Source organism: Westerdykella ornata, assembly GCF_010094085.1.
Source record: "Westerdykella ornata strain CBS 379.55 unplaced genomic scaffold EI97scaffold_5, whole genome shotgun sequence".
Taxonomy (NCBI): Eukaryota; Fungi; Ascomycota; class Dothideomycetes; order Pleosporales; family Sporormiaceae; genus Westerdykella; species Westerdykella ornata.
In genome coordinates, this window is record NW_022986855.1 from 345162 (window position 1) to 362370 (window position 17209).

The window sequence follows — 17209 nt, forward strand, 5'->3', positions numbered from 1 at the left end:
CTTGCCGCTCGCACATCCCTGTCCTTCACGTGCGGGACCCTGGTCAGTATTTCGAAACGCCGCAAAACACCATCCCACCCACCACTCCGTTGGAGGTATAGCATTACTGCTATATCGCACATTTAGCATCACCGGAGGACTCACAAATGTCTGACGATATGTTCGCGCCGCCCGTGAACCGCACCATGAAGGTGCTGGACCGCGGCTTCTTCCAAAAAACCGTGCAAACCTCCGCTGCCCGCATCTTCAACAACAAGGACATCTCTCGCTGCCGCGCTGAGCTGGAGAAGAGTCGGGATGCTATCAATATGAACAGGATAATGCCAATCAGACCGGATCCGAGCGCAGAGCGGGCACAGAAGGGAGGAAAATGCATTCTGCTTCGGCCGGAGGTGCTGCACAACGGTAGGGCTACTCGTCCGCTACGTGTCGAGAAATGCTGAGTGAGGCCAACATGCAGGCAGATCCGAATACATGGAGCCCTAAAATGAAGGACCTCGAAAAAAGTGGCACCCTCGGTGTAATACCATTCCAAATCCATCTCGACTACAACTATTTCACCTACTCCGAAATCATGAATGCCATTATACCCCCGCCGGAGGAAAAGATACATGATGAGATACCTACTGGTTTCAGCCAGGCAGGTCATGTCGCACACTTGAATCTGCGGGAGCGGTACTGGCCCTACAAGCACCTAATTGCGACGGTTCTTGCCGACAAGAACCCCACAGTTCGTACTGTCATAAACAAGCTGGACACAGTGGGCAGTGAGAACGCATACCGGACATTCCAATACGAGGTCCTCTCTGGGCCTGATGATATGAATGTCACGCTCCGCGAACAAGAGTGTACCTTCTCATTCGACTTCTCCAAGGTCTACTGGAATAGTCGCCTACACACTGAGCATGAGAGACTCTGCGGCATCTTCAAAGAAGGCGAAGCAATATGCGATGTGATGGCCGGAATAGGACCTTTCGCCGTTCCAGCAGGCAAGAAGAAAGCTTTTGTCTGGGCCAACGATCTCAACCCAGACAGCTACAGCGCTCTCGTGAACGCCATCAAAGCCAACAAAGTCGGCGATTTCGTCCGACCCTTCAACACAGATGGCCTGCAGTTCATCCGCACAGCATCCGCCGAGTTGCTCCAAACCGACTACTCAGTTCCAATATTCGCCAAAAAGAAAGTTTCGCGCAATGACCCAAAACCCAGGTCTCCGCCTAGGCCTATCAAAACGCTCGTACAACCGCGCATCTTCTCCCACTATGTCATGAACCTCCCCGCCTCGGCAATCACGTTCCTCCCCTCTTTCATAGGTGTTTATTCAAATGTTCCCGGCGTCCCTGCAGAAGAGATACGCAAGATGTTCGCGCCCCATACTGATAGGCCGATGCCAATGATTCATGTGTATTGCTTCAGCACGAAGAGCGACGATAACGTTGCTGAGACGCATGAGATCTGCGCTGAAATATCGAGACAGTTGCAGTATGAGGTCACTCCCAATACTCCGGACCTGCGAATATATGATGTGAGAGACGTGGCGCCGAAGAAGAGGATGTTTTGCGCCAGTTTTCGGTTACCGGAGGAGGTCGCTTTTAGGGAGGCGTGAGCGAAGAATTTACCTACTCTACCTATGGTTTGAGAATCTCAAGTGGGAGAGCAGGAAAGATACCCTAATCTTAGCGAAATTTTGGGCATGCGTATCTTCGTTGTTTGATTCTGTGCTTTCACTTCGTCATTTCATTCTTCGTATTGCACCAAGACGACATTCACAAAGTCCTTCCTACTCAACCCGATCGTGCCGTTACCAGTTCCCATTAGGCTCACCTGCATCCGCAGCCTTCCAGTCACCACCTCCTCCCCCACCACCACCACCACCGGCATCCGCACCATCCTTATCCCAGGTGGTCTCACCAACGTTAACAGTACCCCACGCTGCCTCACCCCATCCGCCGGTCTCTTCGCCCTTCTTGGACTCGGCTTTCTGGGACCCTTTCTTCGACTCACTCTTCTTCGAAGTGTCGTTCCTGTTCCAATCCCCATTCTGAGAAACAGCTTTCTTCGATCCAGCTGCTTCCCCACCCCAACCACCTCCCCAAATCGCCTCTCCACCTTTGTTAGACGCACTCTTCTTCGACGCCGCCTTCTGACTACTCTTCCTACTCCTCTCCATCTGATCCTTCACCCACTCCTTGGTGAAATCATTCGCTTCCCCGCCTTCCTCCTTCTTTTCCCCATCCGCCACTTTCTTTGCCTCAAGCATCTTCTTCAACCTCAGTATCTCGTCAACCTTCTCCTCCTCACTCATTACCTTCAACCTCTCTTTATCTTCCTTCTCCCTTTCACTTTCCTTACCAATTTCCCCACCATCACCACCCGAGACGACGAATCCGTCCTCCTCATCCGGAACCTCATCCCCAAACAACCTCTTCAACTCCTCCCTAGACCGATACTTAAACCTAAACACCGCATACGGCTTCTCAAACCCATCCAGATACTTCGGTCTTCCCACCGCATGCGTATACCTCATTCCTTCTCCCGGTTGTACCTGATGGCTCAAGCCCTTCTTTTTAGCCTTATCTTCGGGAATAGGTGGAAGTGGTTCAGGTGGGAGCACGAAGCCTTTGGCGATAGGAGCGGAAAACGCAGTGCTCTCCTGATCTTCAGGAATGGGGTAGAGTTTGTGCATGCTGGTGGAGGGAGGAGGGGGAGGAAATATCCAATGGGGCTTGGCCCCGATCCGAGAGGGCGGACGACGGTATTGGCGAAGGCGGGATTTACGGGCTGAGGAGGTGGAGTGTTTGACAGAGGCGGCGTCCTGTTTCTCTTGAGGGATGTTCCAGGCGTCTGCGGCATTTGTCCATCCTTGATCGGCGGGGCGGTTGTCCTGGGTTGGCATGGCGCTGTTGTCGTTTTCCCAGGTTGGCTGTACAGTATCGTTCCTCTCTTCATTGTTGTTCTCCCATCCTCCTCCCGCGACATCACCCGGAGTGTCCTTCTTCTGAGCATCGTCGTTGTTGCCTGTATTGTCCCATCCTGCCGTATTATCTCCTTGGTTTGGAGCGATGTTGTCAGCGGAAGGCCAGGCCCCTGGGGTCTTCCCCCATCCCGCATTGTCCCATCCTACATCGCCAGAAGCTTCGTTCTGATTGTTGTTGCCCTCGGCGTTCCAGGCCTTTTCAGAAGCTTTTGCTGCCTCCTCGTTCTGGTTGTTCTTGTCGTTGTCCCACTTGGGCAATTTGTCTGCGTCGCCTGTTTGGTCCCAAGCGGGCGCCTCTGCGTTATTGTTGGTGTTGGTCCAGGTGCCATCACCGCCATCTGCCTTTTTGTTCGTATCATCGATGCCAGCATTGGGCCCGGTAGTACCCCAGGAGGGCCCAAAACCAACATCTTGCTTCTGAGAATCTTTGTTTTCGGTATCCCAAGCCGGATTGTTACCGCTGGCTTCCCAATCTGGCCCATTCTTGCCATCCTTCCAACCGGAGTCCTCGCCGGACTTCTCCGCGGAAGCATTCTTGATGGATTCTTGTCCACCCTGCTCCCATCCGTCGCCGCCTTTTGTATCCCCCGCGCCTTTCGGATGCCAGTCATTGCTCCAACCATCCCCCTTGTTCGACTTGGTTTTGGGATTGTCGCCCTCATCCCATGAGCCTGGCATACGGACGCTGCAGGTATCCCAACCTTTGCTATGGTCGGCTTTGTTGTCAGCTGAGACGTCATTGGTACTCCAGACGCTACTTGCACGAGAAGGAGGCTTCTTCTGTTTCGAAACACTAGTGTCGTCGGCATGCGTGCCATTCGTCGCCAGGGTCGCCCACGGCCATGCAGATTTGTTGCTTGTCTGCGTTCCGGATGGGAGCTCACTGTTGACTACACTGGCTTTCGAACAGGTGTGAAAGAGATGTACAGGGAGCACATGGTACGGCGGAGGTGGACTTTGGGAGGGCCCACTCGGTTTGCCGTAGAAGTTGAGGGGAACTGGTACCGGTGGCAGTTGTGGAGATGGGTTCTTATCCCGCCTGGAGGGCTGCCTGATCGTAGCGGCTTTTGAAGGAGGTTTCACAGGGATCTGTGACGGAGGTGACGTCCAGCTATCCGATGGACTCGTCATCTTCCTCTGAGGGCGGCTCGCCTGCCCACGTGACATGTGCTCGCGAGGAGAGATGATCGTTGAGGCAGTGCTCCAGACTGACGTTGCAGTATCCCAACTGTCGTCTGGTCCATTAGGCCTGGGGGCACTCTCCGCTACCGTCTGTACAGTAGGCGCGCGTCCCAGGGACGAACGGCGATGAGAGGCATCGCCTCGATACGCGGTGGAAGCAACTGGCTGTTTTCGAAACCCATTGTCGACTGCTTCGGCACTAATCGAGTCCGTTTCCCATCCCGATGTGGCCCAGGAGTCGGACTCATTGCCTTCTGGCTTTGGCCAATGCCATCCACTTGTTCCCTCATTCTCAGGCCAGCCCTGATGTGCCTTCTCCCAGCTTCCACCGTCAGTCGGCCCCCATGGGTTTCGAGGTGCGCCTGCTTGAAGACTGCCACTATGTCCAGGATCTGTGTTTACGGGAGGCACTTTTCCATGCTCATACAAGGGCGGAGGCCACGCTCCCGGAGAGTGTGCGTTGAGCACACTTTCGGACGACTGTTTGGCTCCGTGGATATGCCTTTCTGACTCCCCTCTCCGCCTCTTCAGCTCAGCCTCTCTCAATCCACGCTGATATGCTTCTTCTTTTATCTGTTTCAGCCATTCCGGATTGACGATATCATGACCGGTGATGTTCCGAGGCGCGCGATCTGCAAAAAGTCCCGCATCAGATTCCGCACGGGACTGCCTTGGTACAGGACCTGAACCGTACTGAAAAGCACCTTCCGGTATGCTGATGTGGCCTCCAACACGTGGGGCAGCGCTAGGGCTGTAGCTCCTGCGAGAAAGCGGCGGTAGCGACCTCGACGCGCTGAGCGGTTGTCCATTACCTTTGAAAACGTGAGCCCGTGTTTGGACACGATTGATCTCATGGGTGGGAAAAACCGAGCGGTCATCAAAGGCCCAGCTTTGTGGTCGTCCATCCACGTCGAAGTAATCGTCGGGAGAATCGTAGCCCCCGTCGAAACCCATGGTAAATTCCCCATTTTTCGGTATACGAACTCCTTTGCAGCGTAAGACGATCACCTCAATGCAGCCAATATTGTCCAACACGTTGGGCGAGCACTGTTGAGGCGCCTGGTCCGCGGCGACTGTCAACGTTAGGAATAGAACGACATATTTTCGCACGGGCTCTTACCAACGTTTAGCTTTCCAAAAGCCCAGTCGCGTGCAATAATACGCCCATCTTTCTGCTTCTCCTCCTTCTGGCGGACGACGAGCTCCACCGGCTTGCCTTTGCCCACCCTCTCCTTCATATCGAGGCGGTTGCGGTTGCATTGGTAGACCCCATCAATGTAAACAAACATGGCAAGGCCATCTGCGATATATGTGCTCGACGTGAGGCGTATTGCAAACTTGCTCGACTCGGAAGGCACGGCGACGAAGGTTTCGACGACTCCATCGCTGTAGGCGGTGCCAAACTCTCGTAACGTGCGTTTCGGTTGAGGCAGCTCGATAGAGCAGATGATATCTTTGAGAGAAGGCATGAGGGCATGGATATCAATTGCCTCAACGTTTTGGATAAAGGAGGAGGCAGTTGAAGTGCGTAAGTTGCTGCGCAGGAATTGGAGGTGGTTCGTTCATGTGTAGTGGCGTTGTTATGACAACTGTCCGCTAGTGCAACGATGGGGCGTTTGTAGGTTGTCATGAAGCTTGATGACAATAGCTGCGAATGAGGAATAAGGTGTCCGGACCACTTGCACAATCGTATCCCCGGCACACCGCGAAGTGCATTGTTGCCCAATAGCAGGTGCCATTGTGAGGTAGTCATCCACGCATGTTCCTTGTTCCTCTTCTCTGCATACGTTCGATGCGCAAATGAGCCCTAAACCCCCAATTGGACTTGACCCTCTATCAGAGGCCGGATTGCACCAAGGCGCGGCATGTGCAGACGGCCATTCTGTTGATTGGTGAGAAGAAAAGCCGACGACAGCATCGTGATGCCCAATTTGTACTTCGATGTGAGCACGTTGTTCTGTTCCGGTGCCGCGCAAACGACTCGCAGTTGGAAGAGTGCAGGAAGAGATGTGGTCGGGCTGGTGCGGGAGCCAAGTCTGTTAGCCTTCAAAATAGGCTAGTGCGACAACTCAATTCCAACGTCGCTCCAAGGCTCAAGCATAGCACTGTTACAACCACTCGTCAGGTTGGGCATATGGTATGTGAAGAAGAGAAGAAATTCGAATAAATGATCAAATGCTCTAATATAGATGCTTCACCTCACATTTATTGTGTGGTTCATAAGCTCCGAAGAGGGCATATCAGTAAATTCAGCCACTGAATATAGTAATAACCTCTGAAAATGGCTGAAGTAGGCATGGATCTCATCTTGATAAGAAGTTTAAAACATGTCAAATCTTACTACGGTTTCGTAAACCATTTTAAGGAGCGGAGGCATGAGGAAGCTCAATGTGCCCCGATTCTGAGAAAAGAGATATTATGCGGGTTTTCATGGTACTTGAGATCAGTACAATGTCTAAGAAGCAATATTTAGATAAATTCATAACCAGTGACGGTTGTGTTGGGGACTTGGACGAGAGGGAACCTTTCACTGACGAGGAATCATCTTTCACCACCTCCCTCTTCAACACGTCGAGCCATTGGCGCGTCACACTCCTTTTCCACGTCTCCACGTCAACAAACAGTGAAATAGGCAGGCACGCGGACTTTTCTGTTGTGAAGCCCTTAACAACCCTACAACGCCGCGCTCGAGCACCCACCAACAACTTCTCTTCTGCGTAGCTCCCTCACACAACTCCCAACGCAACTTCTCACATACTCAACTCATTGCCAGCTTACAACTCACGGTGCGTTTCGGTCCTGGAGTTGTCTCCCTCTGCGACTACGGTCTCCATCTCCCGTCAACAACGCGCCTTTGGCCGACAATCACCTCTTCACTTCACCACCGCCAACCTCAACCCGCACAACCTCATCTTCACACACAACCTTCCTCATATGAAAACCATCCCACCAACATCCAAGACACCATCTTTGGACCAACAGAGGTTGAAGTCGAGGACTCCATTCCAGCAATTCAAATCACCGACCCATCCGGCACCTCCACAATGCCTTCCTTCTTCACAATGCCCACTCCCTTCAAGCCAACTGGCCCCTCACCCCCACCAGCTCCCTCCAACACCACTCCAACACCTGCCGAGTTCGCAAACACTCACGGCATCTCCGAGGACGCGGCCAAGCAGCTGCTCGAGTACGGCAAGCTGTTCGACTGGAACAAGCCAGGGTACTTTAACGCCAACACCAAGGATCTGCGAGTTTCTACACAAGCTAATACTGACATGACTCTGCAGGCACCGTCCCTTCATCGAGGATCCGGCGGTCAAGGAGGAGGAAGAGGAAGAGGAGAAGGCGAGGAAGGAGAGGGAGCACAAGGAGTACTTGGAGCGTCGCAACGCTATATCCCTGGCGAGGGAGAAGACCGCACAGATCGCTAGGGAGCACGACTTCCGGCCTCCGGGGGCTAGGGAGGAGGAGAATCTGGCGGCCTGGGCCAGATGGATCAAGCATTTGGAGTTTGGGAAGTGGTTTGAGTGAGGGAGGGAAGGCTGCTCGTCGGTTCGGTGGTTTGGGATGATGGAGTCGGAGTTGGTGATCCGTGGGGGTGCATTTTCGGGGCTCTGTACTATTAGCATGCGTATACGGCGGTGGTTCTGCCGTATTTTGGGTGGTGCTTTGGTTCTCTGGGATAATTGAGCCTTTTTCTATGATGTATCTTCTATTTCCATAGTACAACTACGTATTGCACAGTCTGTGACACAGTGCTCAAACCAACTTGTACTATCTAATGAACTAATGGTCATAGGCGTTTCTATGGTCATGTATTCCAGCATACTACCTTCTCTATTTGCTAGGGTCTCCAAACCTTTCCAGACCATGTTAGGATACTAGGAATCATACTCACTCCGTCAGCAGGACCGGAGCTTCGTTAAAGGCAACCGTTGACTTCGCAAGTCACAGCTTCAAAGGCAAGATTCGAAAACCCAGTCCCAGCTAACGCCTTATATAGTTGTAGCTAAATGGATAGACACCCTCTTCTCCTATCTGACTCAACAACCCGCTGCGCTCTCTCCGTAGGTTGGATTACCTTCTCAGCGCAACCTAATTCGCTACTATCTAGTTATGCTATTACAAAACCATGCTGTATAGACATTCATGCCTAGACAGACGCACTGTAAAGTCTATCGAAAAGGCTGCTATAGTTCTATGAACTCCTGGCCGTTCAATTGGACGTTGATTCCTTCGTACGTTAGATTACCCCTCTAGCGCAACCCAATTGCTGCAATCTAGTTAACCTATGCGAAAGCTAGGTTGTAAGAGTATTCACGCCTGGACAGAGCATTGTAAAGCATATAGCAGGGGCTGCCATAGTCCTGCAACCTCCTAGCTATTCAATTAGACGTTGAAAACTGCAGTACAGAGGAGACACAAAGGGATGTTCTCTCGCTTCAATAGCAAGGCGACTTACAGCAGTTAAGGCAATGCTTCACAAAAGACACGCTACTCAGCTCCCTTGTCAAGATTTGTAGTACAAGACGCTCTAAACTAGAAGTTCGTTAGTTGGATACATGAGCGGGTTATTGCACCACGAAGCAGTAAGCATACGCGTTCTAATATTCAACAAAACGTACAATGAAGCTTGCACTTTTTCACCACGTCAGCGAGGATATCTTATTTGTTCGTCTATCAACTCCTCTAAGGGGGCTCTCGATGGAAAACCAAAACATCAGATTCAGAAGATCACCATATCTGATATCTCATCATCCCTCTCCGCAAAATACAATAACCATTCCCCATCGAACTAAGATATCAGCCCCAACGCCACGCTAAACCACACACACACACACGCATGCACCGCTAGCACCCTAACTCTCCGCCTTCATAACCCCACAAAGCGTACAAGTCCACCACTGATTCTCCATAAACGTCCCACAATTCAGACAATTCCAGCCCAACCGTCCCCTCGCCGGTTCAAACGGTGTCACTCCCGGACCCCTGAGGCTCGACGCCGGCGGCGGCTTTGGCAATTGCGCTGCGTGCAGGGAGGAGCCGAATTGTTGGTGGCGCGGGATGGGTTGGGGAGGTTGTTCGAGGCCGCAGGCATCGCAGGAGAGGTAGTCCAATGGGTTGAGCAGGGTGCATTGGGGGCAGGACCATTTTGTTGGCGAGCTGGGACGGGGAGGGGAGGGAGGGAAGGTTATGGGGTTGGTGGGTGTTGAGCCTGAGATGGGCGTTGTTGGTGAGCGGGTGGTTGAGTGCGAGAGAGGCTTCGTGCGAGAGGTCTCGTATTCGGTGACAAGGCGGGAGATTGGGCGACCTGACGAGTTGTTGGGTCCACCTCGTGAGGATGACGGATTCGCCGAGTGAGAAGGAGGGTTCTGTGGAGACGAGTTGCGTGAAGGCGGGTTACTGTCGAATTGGAGGCCATTCTCGCGGTCCCAGGCTAGACCTCCATCGCCGCTTGGCGCGCAGAGCTGTTCTAGTTTCCTCATCTCTTCCTCTTCCATAAGCTCTTGTAATGCTTGAGCTATTGCTAAGTCGTTGGCGTCATCTTCCTCGGCTTTGGTACGGAATCCGCCCTTGACGGCTTGATTTTGCAACCTTCCGGCTGCATCGCTTCCGCTCGCACATCCTGTAGTTATGCTGTTCCGTCTCGTTGCTGCGTCGGCAATTACTTTCCTCATGTCAACCCCGCGCACAGCCTTCGTCCCTCCTAGTCGGTGACCCCCGGCATTCAGATTAGTGGTAGCTCTCCGTTTTTCGGCTGCAATGCGAGCCTGCCGTCGCATCTCATCGAGTGGAATGCGGTGTCCGCCGAGCTTTTGACCGGAGCCGAGGAAGCCTTCTCCCGTATAACCTTTAGCTAGGAGGGATTGATGTTCATCGCGGAGCTCATTCCAGAGGTTGTTGAAGTTGTGATCATGCGGGCCCCAGATAATGTGAGAGAGCTCATGTAGCAGAGTATCTGTGATTTGCTCCATGGGTAAGAACTGCCTAGAGTCATGATGGTAGCGTAGACGAAGCAGAATTCTCTCCGTTCTGTTGATGTTCAGGCCTGTGACATATTAATCGCCGATAAGTGAGGAACATATCGAACACCATACCCAGTAATTGCGGCTCGTCCGGCAAGAACTCGTGCAAAGATCCCACCTTCCATCCTCGTTTTCTCATCATCGGTTTCACTGCGGATGCAGCTTTTCGAAGCAAGAGCAGAGCTTCTTGCTCGCGAGGCAGGTGTTTGAGATGCACATAGGCGTCAAAGTGAGCGTCGATCTCCCGCATTATGGGCGCCGGTTTATCGTCTGCAACGGTTTCGGGGCGATTTCAAGTCGATGGTCCAGGCCGACTTGGTTGAAAGTTTCCACGATTGTTTTTTGAAAGTCGCCTCGACCATACTCCGCGAAAGATGGTAATGAAAGAAGGAACAGCAAAGAAATTCGCAATCGATCAGCACATGAAGGACGTAGAAGCTGGTGGAAACTGGAAGTGAATTAGAAATGAAGGAGAAGGCGGCGACAGCCACGTAAGCTGTCCACGCAGAAGAAATGTTCCTAAAGTGAAAGCTACCTAATAGAGAACAGACGGATAGACGCTAGAGGAGTGCCTAACTAGCCAGTCCGAGCGAAAGAAGTCACCGCCGCCACATCCTATCCAGGCTGGGTAGATTTCTCACATAGGCGCACGATGAGTGCTGACAGATTCATCTAGGTTCCCAAGTTGGGGCAATTTGTTGGGGCATCACGTGGCCCCCTCGTGGCGGTGCCCAGGTGGCTGCAGCGCATCCAGCCACAACGCCACTCGATTGCCTTCCAGATCTGACTTCACCATTTCCCCGCAAAGACGGAGCTCAACTCCTCCCATGCCTCTCCTTGCTGTTCAGCTATCTCACTCCTTCCAGAATCAATAAGGATCATGACACAGGACGACCAACATTTTCTTGACATTGTAAGGTCTACCTGGAGCTTCTTAGAGCTCTTTAGAAGCTTACTGACACTGAACATAGCTTGCAGAGTACTCCAAGGATATACGGAAGTTCACTGGGGACATATTCGATGAAACCGACCGACACTTTGCCTCGGTAGCGGCCTTCATCAAGAGAACTGTACCTCCAGGATGGCTACCTGAGTATGCACGACCTCCGCCTCCTCCCCCCGCCTCGCTCTCGGTCGCATACCTGGATCGCATCCAATCATGGGTTTCTCGGAATCGTGCGCTCACGGCAGCGCTGGTGGCATTCTTCGGAACAGGCGGGTTCTTATTGTGGGTTGAGAGCAGGAAGCACAAAAAAAAGAGAAGGGCGCGTCGAGCAAGCAATGGCGCCAGGAGGGAGGTCGTTGTCATCGCAGGGTCACCAGGTTCTCCGATCGTAAAGTCGCTCTCCCTGGACCTGGAACGGAGGGGTTTCATTGTATACATTGTTTGCACAGACATGGAAGAAGAGCAACAAGTACAAGGAGAATCAAGAGCAGACGTTCGACCGCTGCACGTTGATGTAGTGGACCCCCAAGGGACTCGCGAAGCAATGGATAAGTTTGCGAACTCGCTCAGAAGGCCGCAAGCGGCGTTCTCGGGAGCTTCGCTTCACAATCTTAGTTTCAGCGCACTTATCCTGGTTCCTGACCTTATTTATCCCTCCGGCCCGGTCGAAACCATCTCGCCGGAGCTATGGTCGGATGCGCTGAATGCTAAGGTGCTCAAAACGATTACCCTAACACAGGCATTCCTACCAACGGTATGCAGCCTCAAGGCCCGCGTCTTGATGATGACACCGAGCATCGTGTCCTCACTCCGGCCTCCCTTCCACAGCGTCGAGACGACCGTTGTTAGCGCCTTGGAGGGGTTCACAGCATCGTTGCGAGGGGAACTGGGCACACTTGGCATTGATGTATGCCAGTTCAAACTTGGAACATTCGACTACAGTCATGTTGGCGCAAAGCAGCATCTGCAGTTCTTGGGTTCTCCAGATACGGAACCATGGCCGCCGGCGGCGCGACAGTCGTACGCCTCCAACTTTGTCAACCAAAGCCGTATTGCGCGCGATCGGGGGCTGTTCAGCCAGAATGGGAACACAGGTAGCTCATTGCGTGAGCTGCACGTCTCTGTGTTCGACGCCATTACACAAAAACGCCCGCGCCGTGTCTGGCACGTTGGCAGAGGCAGCCTCACCTACGACCTTGTCGGCAAATGGGTGCCAGCCGGGCTGGTAGGCAGGATGCTAGGAGTTCGAAGGGTGTCGTTAGACGAAACAGCAGAACCGCAGCATGAAGACAGCGTGCAGTCGTGGGAAAAGATCGAAGCGGTCGTCTCAGGGTAGTAATAATGGGCGGCGGGGTGATTTCTGAGCCTGTTGTGTGCCTGGGACGGAGAGTGTCGCAGGGCCAGGGCCAGGATAGATGCGACTTCGGGATTCTCGACTCAGGCTCTGACTCTCGTGTCTGCACCACCTTGCCGGTTAGGAAGAATCAATACTGTGTGCGGCGGGGAGGTACTGCACGCCTGCAGAGGTAACATATGTTATATTTTCGCGCTCGGTAGGAATAAGAGGGCCGCCGGGCGAGGATGAACATTTCAAATTGGGGGATCGCTCGAAGATCGATCTGAGGATTCCAGACGCCGGATCATCATTTGGCGCCATTTGTAAGAATAGCCTTAGTTCGCTCCCTTGGCAGGCGTTCCTCTAGAACGGGGAAAGGCCTGGCCATGCATAATATGGGGGTTATTATTATTTTGGCGCTGCTGAACTTATTTAAGGAATTTAAGGACAGGACCTTAACATGTATTTGGTTAGCTGCGCTGAAGGTGCAACGTCGTCTGTAGAAGTTGTTGGAACTTGAAGCAACCTGGACCAGCGTCGATGACCTTCAGCAGGTGTGACTTTCAGAACATTCGTGGATGATGGCGAATATTCGTTCCACGCAACACAGAAGCAGCTACTCCTGACCACCGAGCATGCGTCGTGGGGATTGAGATACGAATACTCTCCGTAACGGCCTCGCGACACGCAAGAACAGTGGTTCCTTTCAAATTGCACTGCAACGGGGCTTGGCGGGCTGACTCTCAGCGCTGCACGTGCGTGTGATCCGATTCGCGCAGGCGTCCGGGCCGTCGGCTCCACCATAGGGAGTGCAGTACGGGGTATCCTGTGGTATAATCGGAGCAGGGAGTAGACAGACGACTGTGTAGGGGAAGAGAGTGAGTAGTTGACGTGTGGCCTCCAGAGCTGACGGCAACATCGAACCTCAGGTTTGGCAAAGAGAACAGATGGCGATTTGCCGCTCGCGAAATGGGCAATAGTTCCCCACACGATCTTGATGAGCTGAGAGCCCTGGAGATGTTGGTGAGAGTGGAGTGGTGGGCGGTTTGGCTAGTCCCCATACGACGCTGAAACGCGTTAGTGCGCGCAGGGATGCAGGGTCAAACCATGGCGGTGCGGTCAACGGCCGCGGTCGCGCCTTCCGTTGCGAGCTTCGTGCCTGGCTCGGTGGTCTTTCCTTCGCCAAACGCCAAAATAGGCCCAGACTAAATAGGGGAGCAACCAGCGTGACCTAAGCAAAACACCACCCTGCCCGCAACCATTCACTCTCTCCCTCTCCTCTTCCTCCCCACTCGCTTCACGTCTCCTCAAGAGTGTAACGCCCACTGCTCGTCGCCGTCCTCCTCCTCGCCGTCGCTCGACCACCATTCCTCTGCTCCGCGCAACGGCTTGCGCATCCGCTCCTTCACCGACGCCCACCAAACGCCATGATCTACACCCGCTGACTACACCTTTCACACCCGTCACCCACTCGCAGCCCGCCTTCCGAGCACTGCCTCTCCCGGCACCACGTTGTTCCCCGTCCCTTGTTCGGCCCTTCGACACCATCCTACTGCGCATTATTACCGGCTTTTGCCTCGACTGGTCGCTGTTTCATCGCCGCTCGCTGGATCGCATGCCGACACCCAAGCCTGAAGCGAAGCAACATCCTGCCACGACTACTAGTAACACTTGCGAATATACTCTTTCACTTCTACCCTTAACGCCTTCGCTGCGGCACCCCATTTCACCGTATATATTTCGATCGCATACAACATCTGGCGCCCGTAGACTGGACACCTGCCAACATGGCTAGTCGGCAGGCGCGCCCGAGCGGCCTGGAGCCCCGCTCACCATCTTCCGAATCCGATATAAGCCAACTTGCCATTCACGATCTTCCTAGCCCTCGAGTAGGCGAAATCCCTCCTGCGCTGTCCCCACTGGATGCCCTCGCCCTGCAAGGACGCCTGCTGGCGAGGAGGTTTGAGCAGGAGAGCAAAGCGGGTCGCCGAATGAGCCGACTTGCGCCTCTCACAATACAAAATGAGTTCGGAAACCGCCCTGGATACTTCTCCTCGCTGACCAACTCGTCGGTCAACTCGCCAAACGAGGCCCGACCCCCGATTAGCCCGGGTCGCCCGCCAGTCACCCCACGCTCTCCACGAGAAGTCAACTTGACCGATAAGCACAAATCGTTCTACCCACAAATCGGTGACCCTCAGAATGACCCGCCTCTCTCTTTCAAGAACAACTTGTCTACCATTGGGGAGAGCAATCCTTCTCAACATCCGCCACACAGCTACTTTGACATGCCTCCAAGTCGCTCGCCAGAGCCTGCAATTGGTGTACAAGAGGCCACACCAGTCAGCCCGAATCACCCCACCTCGCACTCTCAGCCGCTTGCCCGGCAGAAGCAGCCATCTATGGATTCACTCTCGGCTAGGGCGCATCCCCAGGCTGGCCTGCGTCCCCCGAGATCCCCAGGGTCCGTGAGAGATGTTTCCCGAGATCGTTCCCCTAGGCCTTCTCCGAGCATGAGGTCAGTGCCGGGAGATTCCGACGAGTTCGAGGCTATGTCTATGGGTGGCTCCTATGATTCGTTGCAAGCCAGGGGTATGTCATCGAGCTCCAGTATTTCTAGGGCACATTCTCCGTACACTCCTTTCAGCAATCCTACCATTCCTCGTTCCCCCTCTCTTTCTTCCGAATTTTCCGCTGGCGGGTCCCAGCTTCCTCGACCGGCTTTCAACTTCTCCCGCCCCATGAGCAGTGCAGGCAGGCCTTCGTTGGACGTCAGGGCGTCAGATCTCCCACTACGGCAGGCATCAGACGAGAGTGCCGTTACGAGACCGTCATATGATAGCCTGGTGCAGCGCCAGGAAGCGATTGAGAGTCCCATGCCTAACTATGGTGGCGAGGTGGTCCATACGCCAGTTAGCATGACCAGCGAGGACTTTCGCCGTTCTGGTGATTTTTCAAACAATCCTACCTCGACATACACATATTCCAAATTCAGCCTTCCTCGGGGACGACCGCTGGACCGTCAATCCATTGGCATTGAGGATTTCCTGAATAGTCAGATAACGTGGGACAAGCCTGCCACAAATGATGATCAGCAGCGACCGCCTTCCCCGGAGTCTCCACCTCGGTCATCTGGGCCGATATCCACTCACGTCCCGGCTACTCCGAGAAGAGATGCTTCCGTTGACCGCAGTGCGCCATCCCTTACTTCCAGCAATAGTACAATCCGTGCTCGGCCAGAGGGAGCGGCTGAGATTACTGCCCAAGAGCATTGCGACAAGGGTATAGCCCTTCACGAGGCCGGCGATTTCATGAAGTCTACCTACCATCTTCGTCTCGCCGCTCGTGCCGGCCTTCCCGAAGCCATGTTCTGGTATGGCTTGGCGTGTCGCCACGGCTGGGGTATGCGTGAGAACAAGGCGGAAGCGCTCCAGTGGCTGCGTAAAGCAGTCGACTCCGGTCAGCTTGAAGTCGCCGACGATGAGGACCAGAGCAAGCATGGCCAACCGATTGACCTTGTGAAGCGCAAGCAGCATCGCGCCCAATATGCAGTCGCCATCTATGAGCTTGGTAAATGTTACGGGAATGGCTGGGGCGCGCCGCAGGACAAGGCGTTGGCACTACGCTGTTACGAGATTGCTGGAAACTGGGGTGACGCCGATGCTTTGGTCGAGGCCGCCTACTGCTATGCTGAAGGCGTTGGCTGCAAGAAGGATATGAAGAAGGCTGCTCGGCTATATAGAGCTGCAGGTGCCAAGGGGGTCAGTATGGTGGGAAACAGCTGGTGAGTGTTAAACAGGGCAAGTTACAGTAACATTTCTGACGGATGTCTTAGGATATACAAGGAAAAATATATGGACGATAGCTCGACCACCTCTGATGCGCGCTCTGTTCGGTCTGGGCGGTCTGTCAAGAGAGACAACTCGGAAAAGAAGCCCCGCGACAAGAGCCGCACAAGGACGATTTTCGGCCGCAAGAAGAGCACGGCATAGGACTCGCTCTTCTGTCTTGTTCCTGAACATCTACTAGATCAATATGCGCCAACGACATCTACATTGCACATAACTTGTGGCGGCATATCGTGGGATTCGCCTCACTTGATCCATACACCTGGCGACGAAGTTCTTGCCCTCTATCTTCCCGACGCCGCTGCACGCATATTTTCTTTTGTCCATCTCTTGCATTTATCATCGGCTCACTCGGATGTTCTTCCATATGGCTGCTGTGGACACCGACTCTTCACGGGATTTTGGGGTGTATATTGATGAAAATGCTTAATTTCTTTTTACTATTTGTTGCATTCCTTCTTTCATCGTTTGTCTTTGCTTTTTCCTCGTGTCCAGTTGAGTTGGCATTCTGTATAATTCTAATGCCTGGTGCTGGGGGTGCCTGGGGCGCTGTATGCTTCAGTCTGGGGCTGCGGGTCGATATATCCTTTGTTTTATCCTTTGTTTCTGTCTTTTATATACCTAGGGAGGGGAGTTTTGGCATTGGTTGGAACGGTGGGTGGGGGAACTTGTGTATAGTGGGGAGAAGGGAAGGGCAAGGGAAGGGAAGCAGAGGAAAGGTGTACATCAGTCTATATATCCCGGAGGTGACGTGTAGATATCTCTAAGCTAGGAAAGGCAGCAATATGCTAGACGAAGTTGACGTTCCACACCATTTACAAAACATGAGGTTTTTCACTGGACTGATATGGAGTGTTCATGTCTCTCGAATGTGCGCTTTACACCAAAGGCACG

The 17209-nt window shown here is 53.4% G+C and overlaps 7 protein-coding genes across 7 annotated transcripts; 5 read left to right on the plus strand and 2 right to left on the minus strand.

Annotated features, from left to right (window-relative positions):
• The first annotated feature begins 84 nt into the window (after positions 1 to 84).
• EI97DRAFT_414538 (uncharacterized protein) lies at positions 85 to 1770 on the plus strand. The gene is made up of 2 exons (XM_033796829.1): positions 85 to 405; positions 465 to 1770. Exons 1-2 carry the CDS (start codon positions 147 to 149, stop codon positions 1604 to 1606), a joined length of 1401 nt encoding a protein of 466 aa, XP_033655751.1. The 5' UTR covers positions 85 to 146; the 3' UTR covers positions 1607 to 1770.
• On the minus strand, positions 1704 to 5811 carry EI97DRAFT_248285 (uncharacterized protein). Its single transcript, XM_033794115.1, has 2 exons — positions 5280 to 5811; positions 1704 to 5232 (listed from the first exon to the last, which is right to left on the minus strand). Exons 1-2 carry the CDS (start codon positions 5626 to 5628, stop codon positions 1802 to 1804), a joined length of 3780 nt encoding a protein of 1259 aa, XP_033655752.1. The 5' UTR covers positions 5629 to 5811; the 3' UTR covers positions 1704 to 1801.
• A 1393-nt stretch (positions 5812 to 7204) lies between these two features.
• EI97DRAFT_486258 (uncharacterized protein) lies at positions 7205 to 7770 on the plus strand (the record flags this gene model as incomplete). The annotated part of the gene is made up of 2 exons (XM_033802157.1): positions 7205 to 7379; positions 7447 to 7770. Coding segments are annotated over 2 exons (459 nt in total), but the record flags the coding sequence as incomplete, so codon positions are not given.
• Positions 7771 to 8803: 1033 nt separating this feature from the next.
• EI97DRAFT_492745 (WLM-domain-containing protein) lies at positions 8804 to 10841 on the minus strand. The gene is made up of 2 exons (XM_033802332.1): positions 10258 to 10841; positions 8804 to 10208 (listed from the first exon to the last, which is right to left on the minus strand). Exons 1-2 carry the CDS (start codon positions 10433 to 10435, stop codon positions 9019 to 9021), a joined length of 1368 nt encoding a protein of 455 aa, XP_033655754.1. The 5' UTR covers positions 10436 to 10841; the 3' UTR covers positions 8804 to 9018.
• Positions 10702 to 12929, plus strand: EI97DRAFT_431482 (DUF1776-domain-containing protein). Its single transcript, XM_033797947.1, has 2 exons — positions 10702 to 11098; positions 11157 to 12929. The coding sequence occupies exons 1-2, from the start codon at positions 11066 to 11068 to the stop codon at positions 12465 to 12467; spliced, it is 1344 nt and encodes a 447-aa protein (XP_033655755.1). The 5' UTR covers positions 10702 to 11065; the 3' UTR covers positions 12468 to 12929.
• A 1212-nt stretch (positions 12930 to 14141) lies between these two features.
• EI97DRAFT_248374 (uncharacterized protein) lies at positions 14142 to 16595 on the plus strand. Its single transcript, XM_033794116.1, has 2 exons — positions 14142 to 16251; positions 16303 to 16595. Exons 1-2 carry the CDS (start codon positions 14255 to 14257, stop codon positions 16457 to 16459), a joined length of 2154 nt encoding a protein of 717 aa, XP_033655756.1. The 5' UTR covers positions 14142 to 14254; the 3' UTR covers positions 16460 to 16595.
• On the plus strand, positions 16596 to 17208 carry EI97DRAFT_248375 (uncharacterized protein). The gene has a single exon (XM_033794117.1). It carries the CDS (start codon positions 16732 to 16734, stop codon positions 17080 to 17082), a length of 351 nt encoding a protein of 116 aa, XP_033655757.1. The 5' UTR covers positions 16596 to 16731; the 3' UTR covers positions 17083 to 17208.
• The last annotated feature ends 1 nt before the right edge of the window (position 17209 follows it).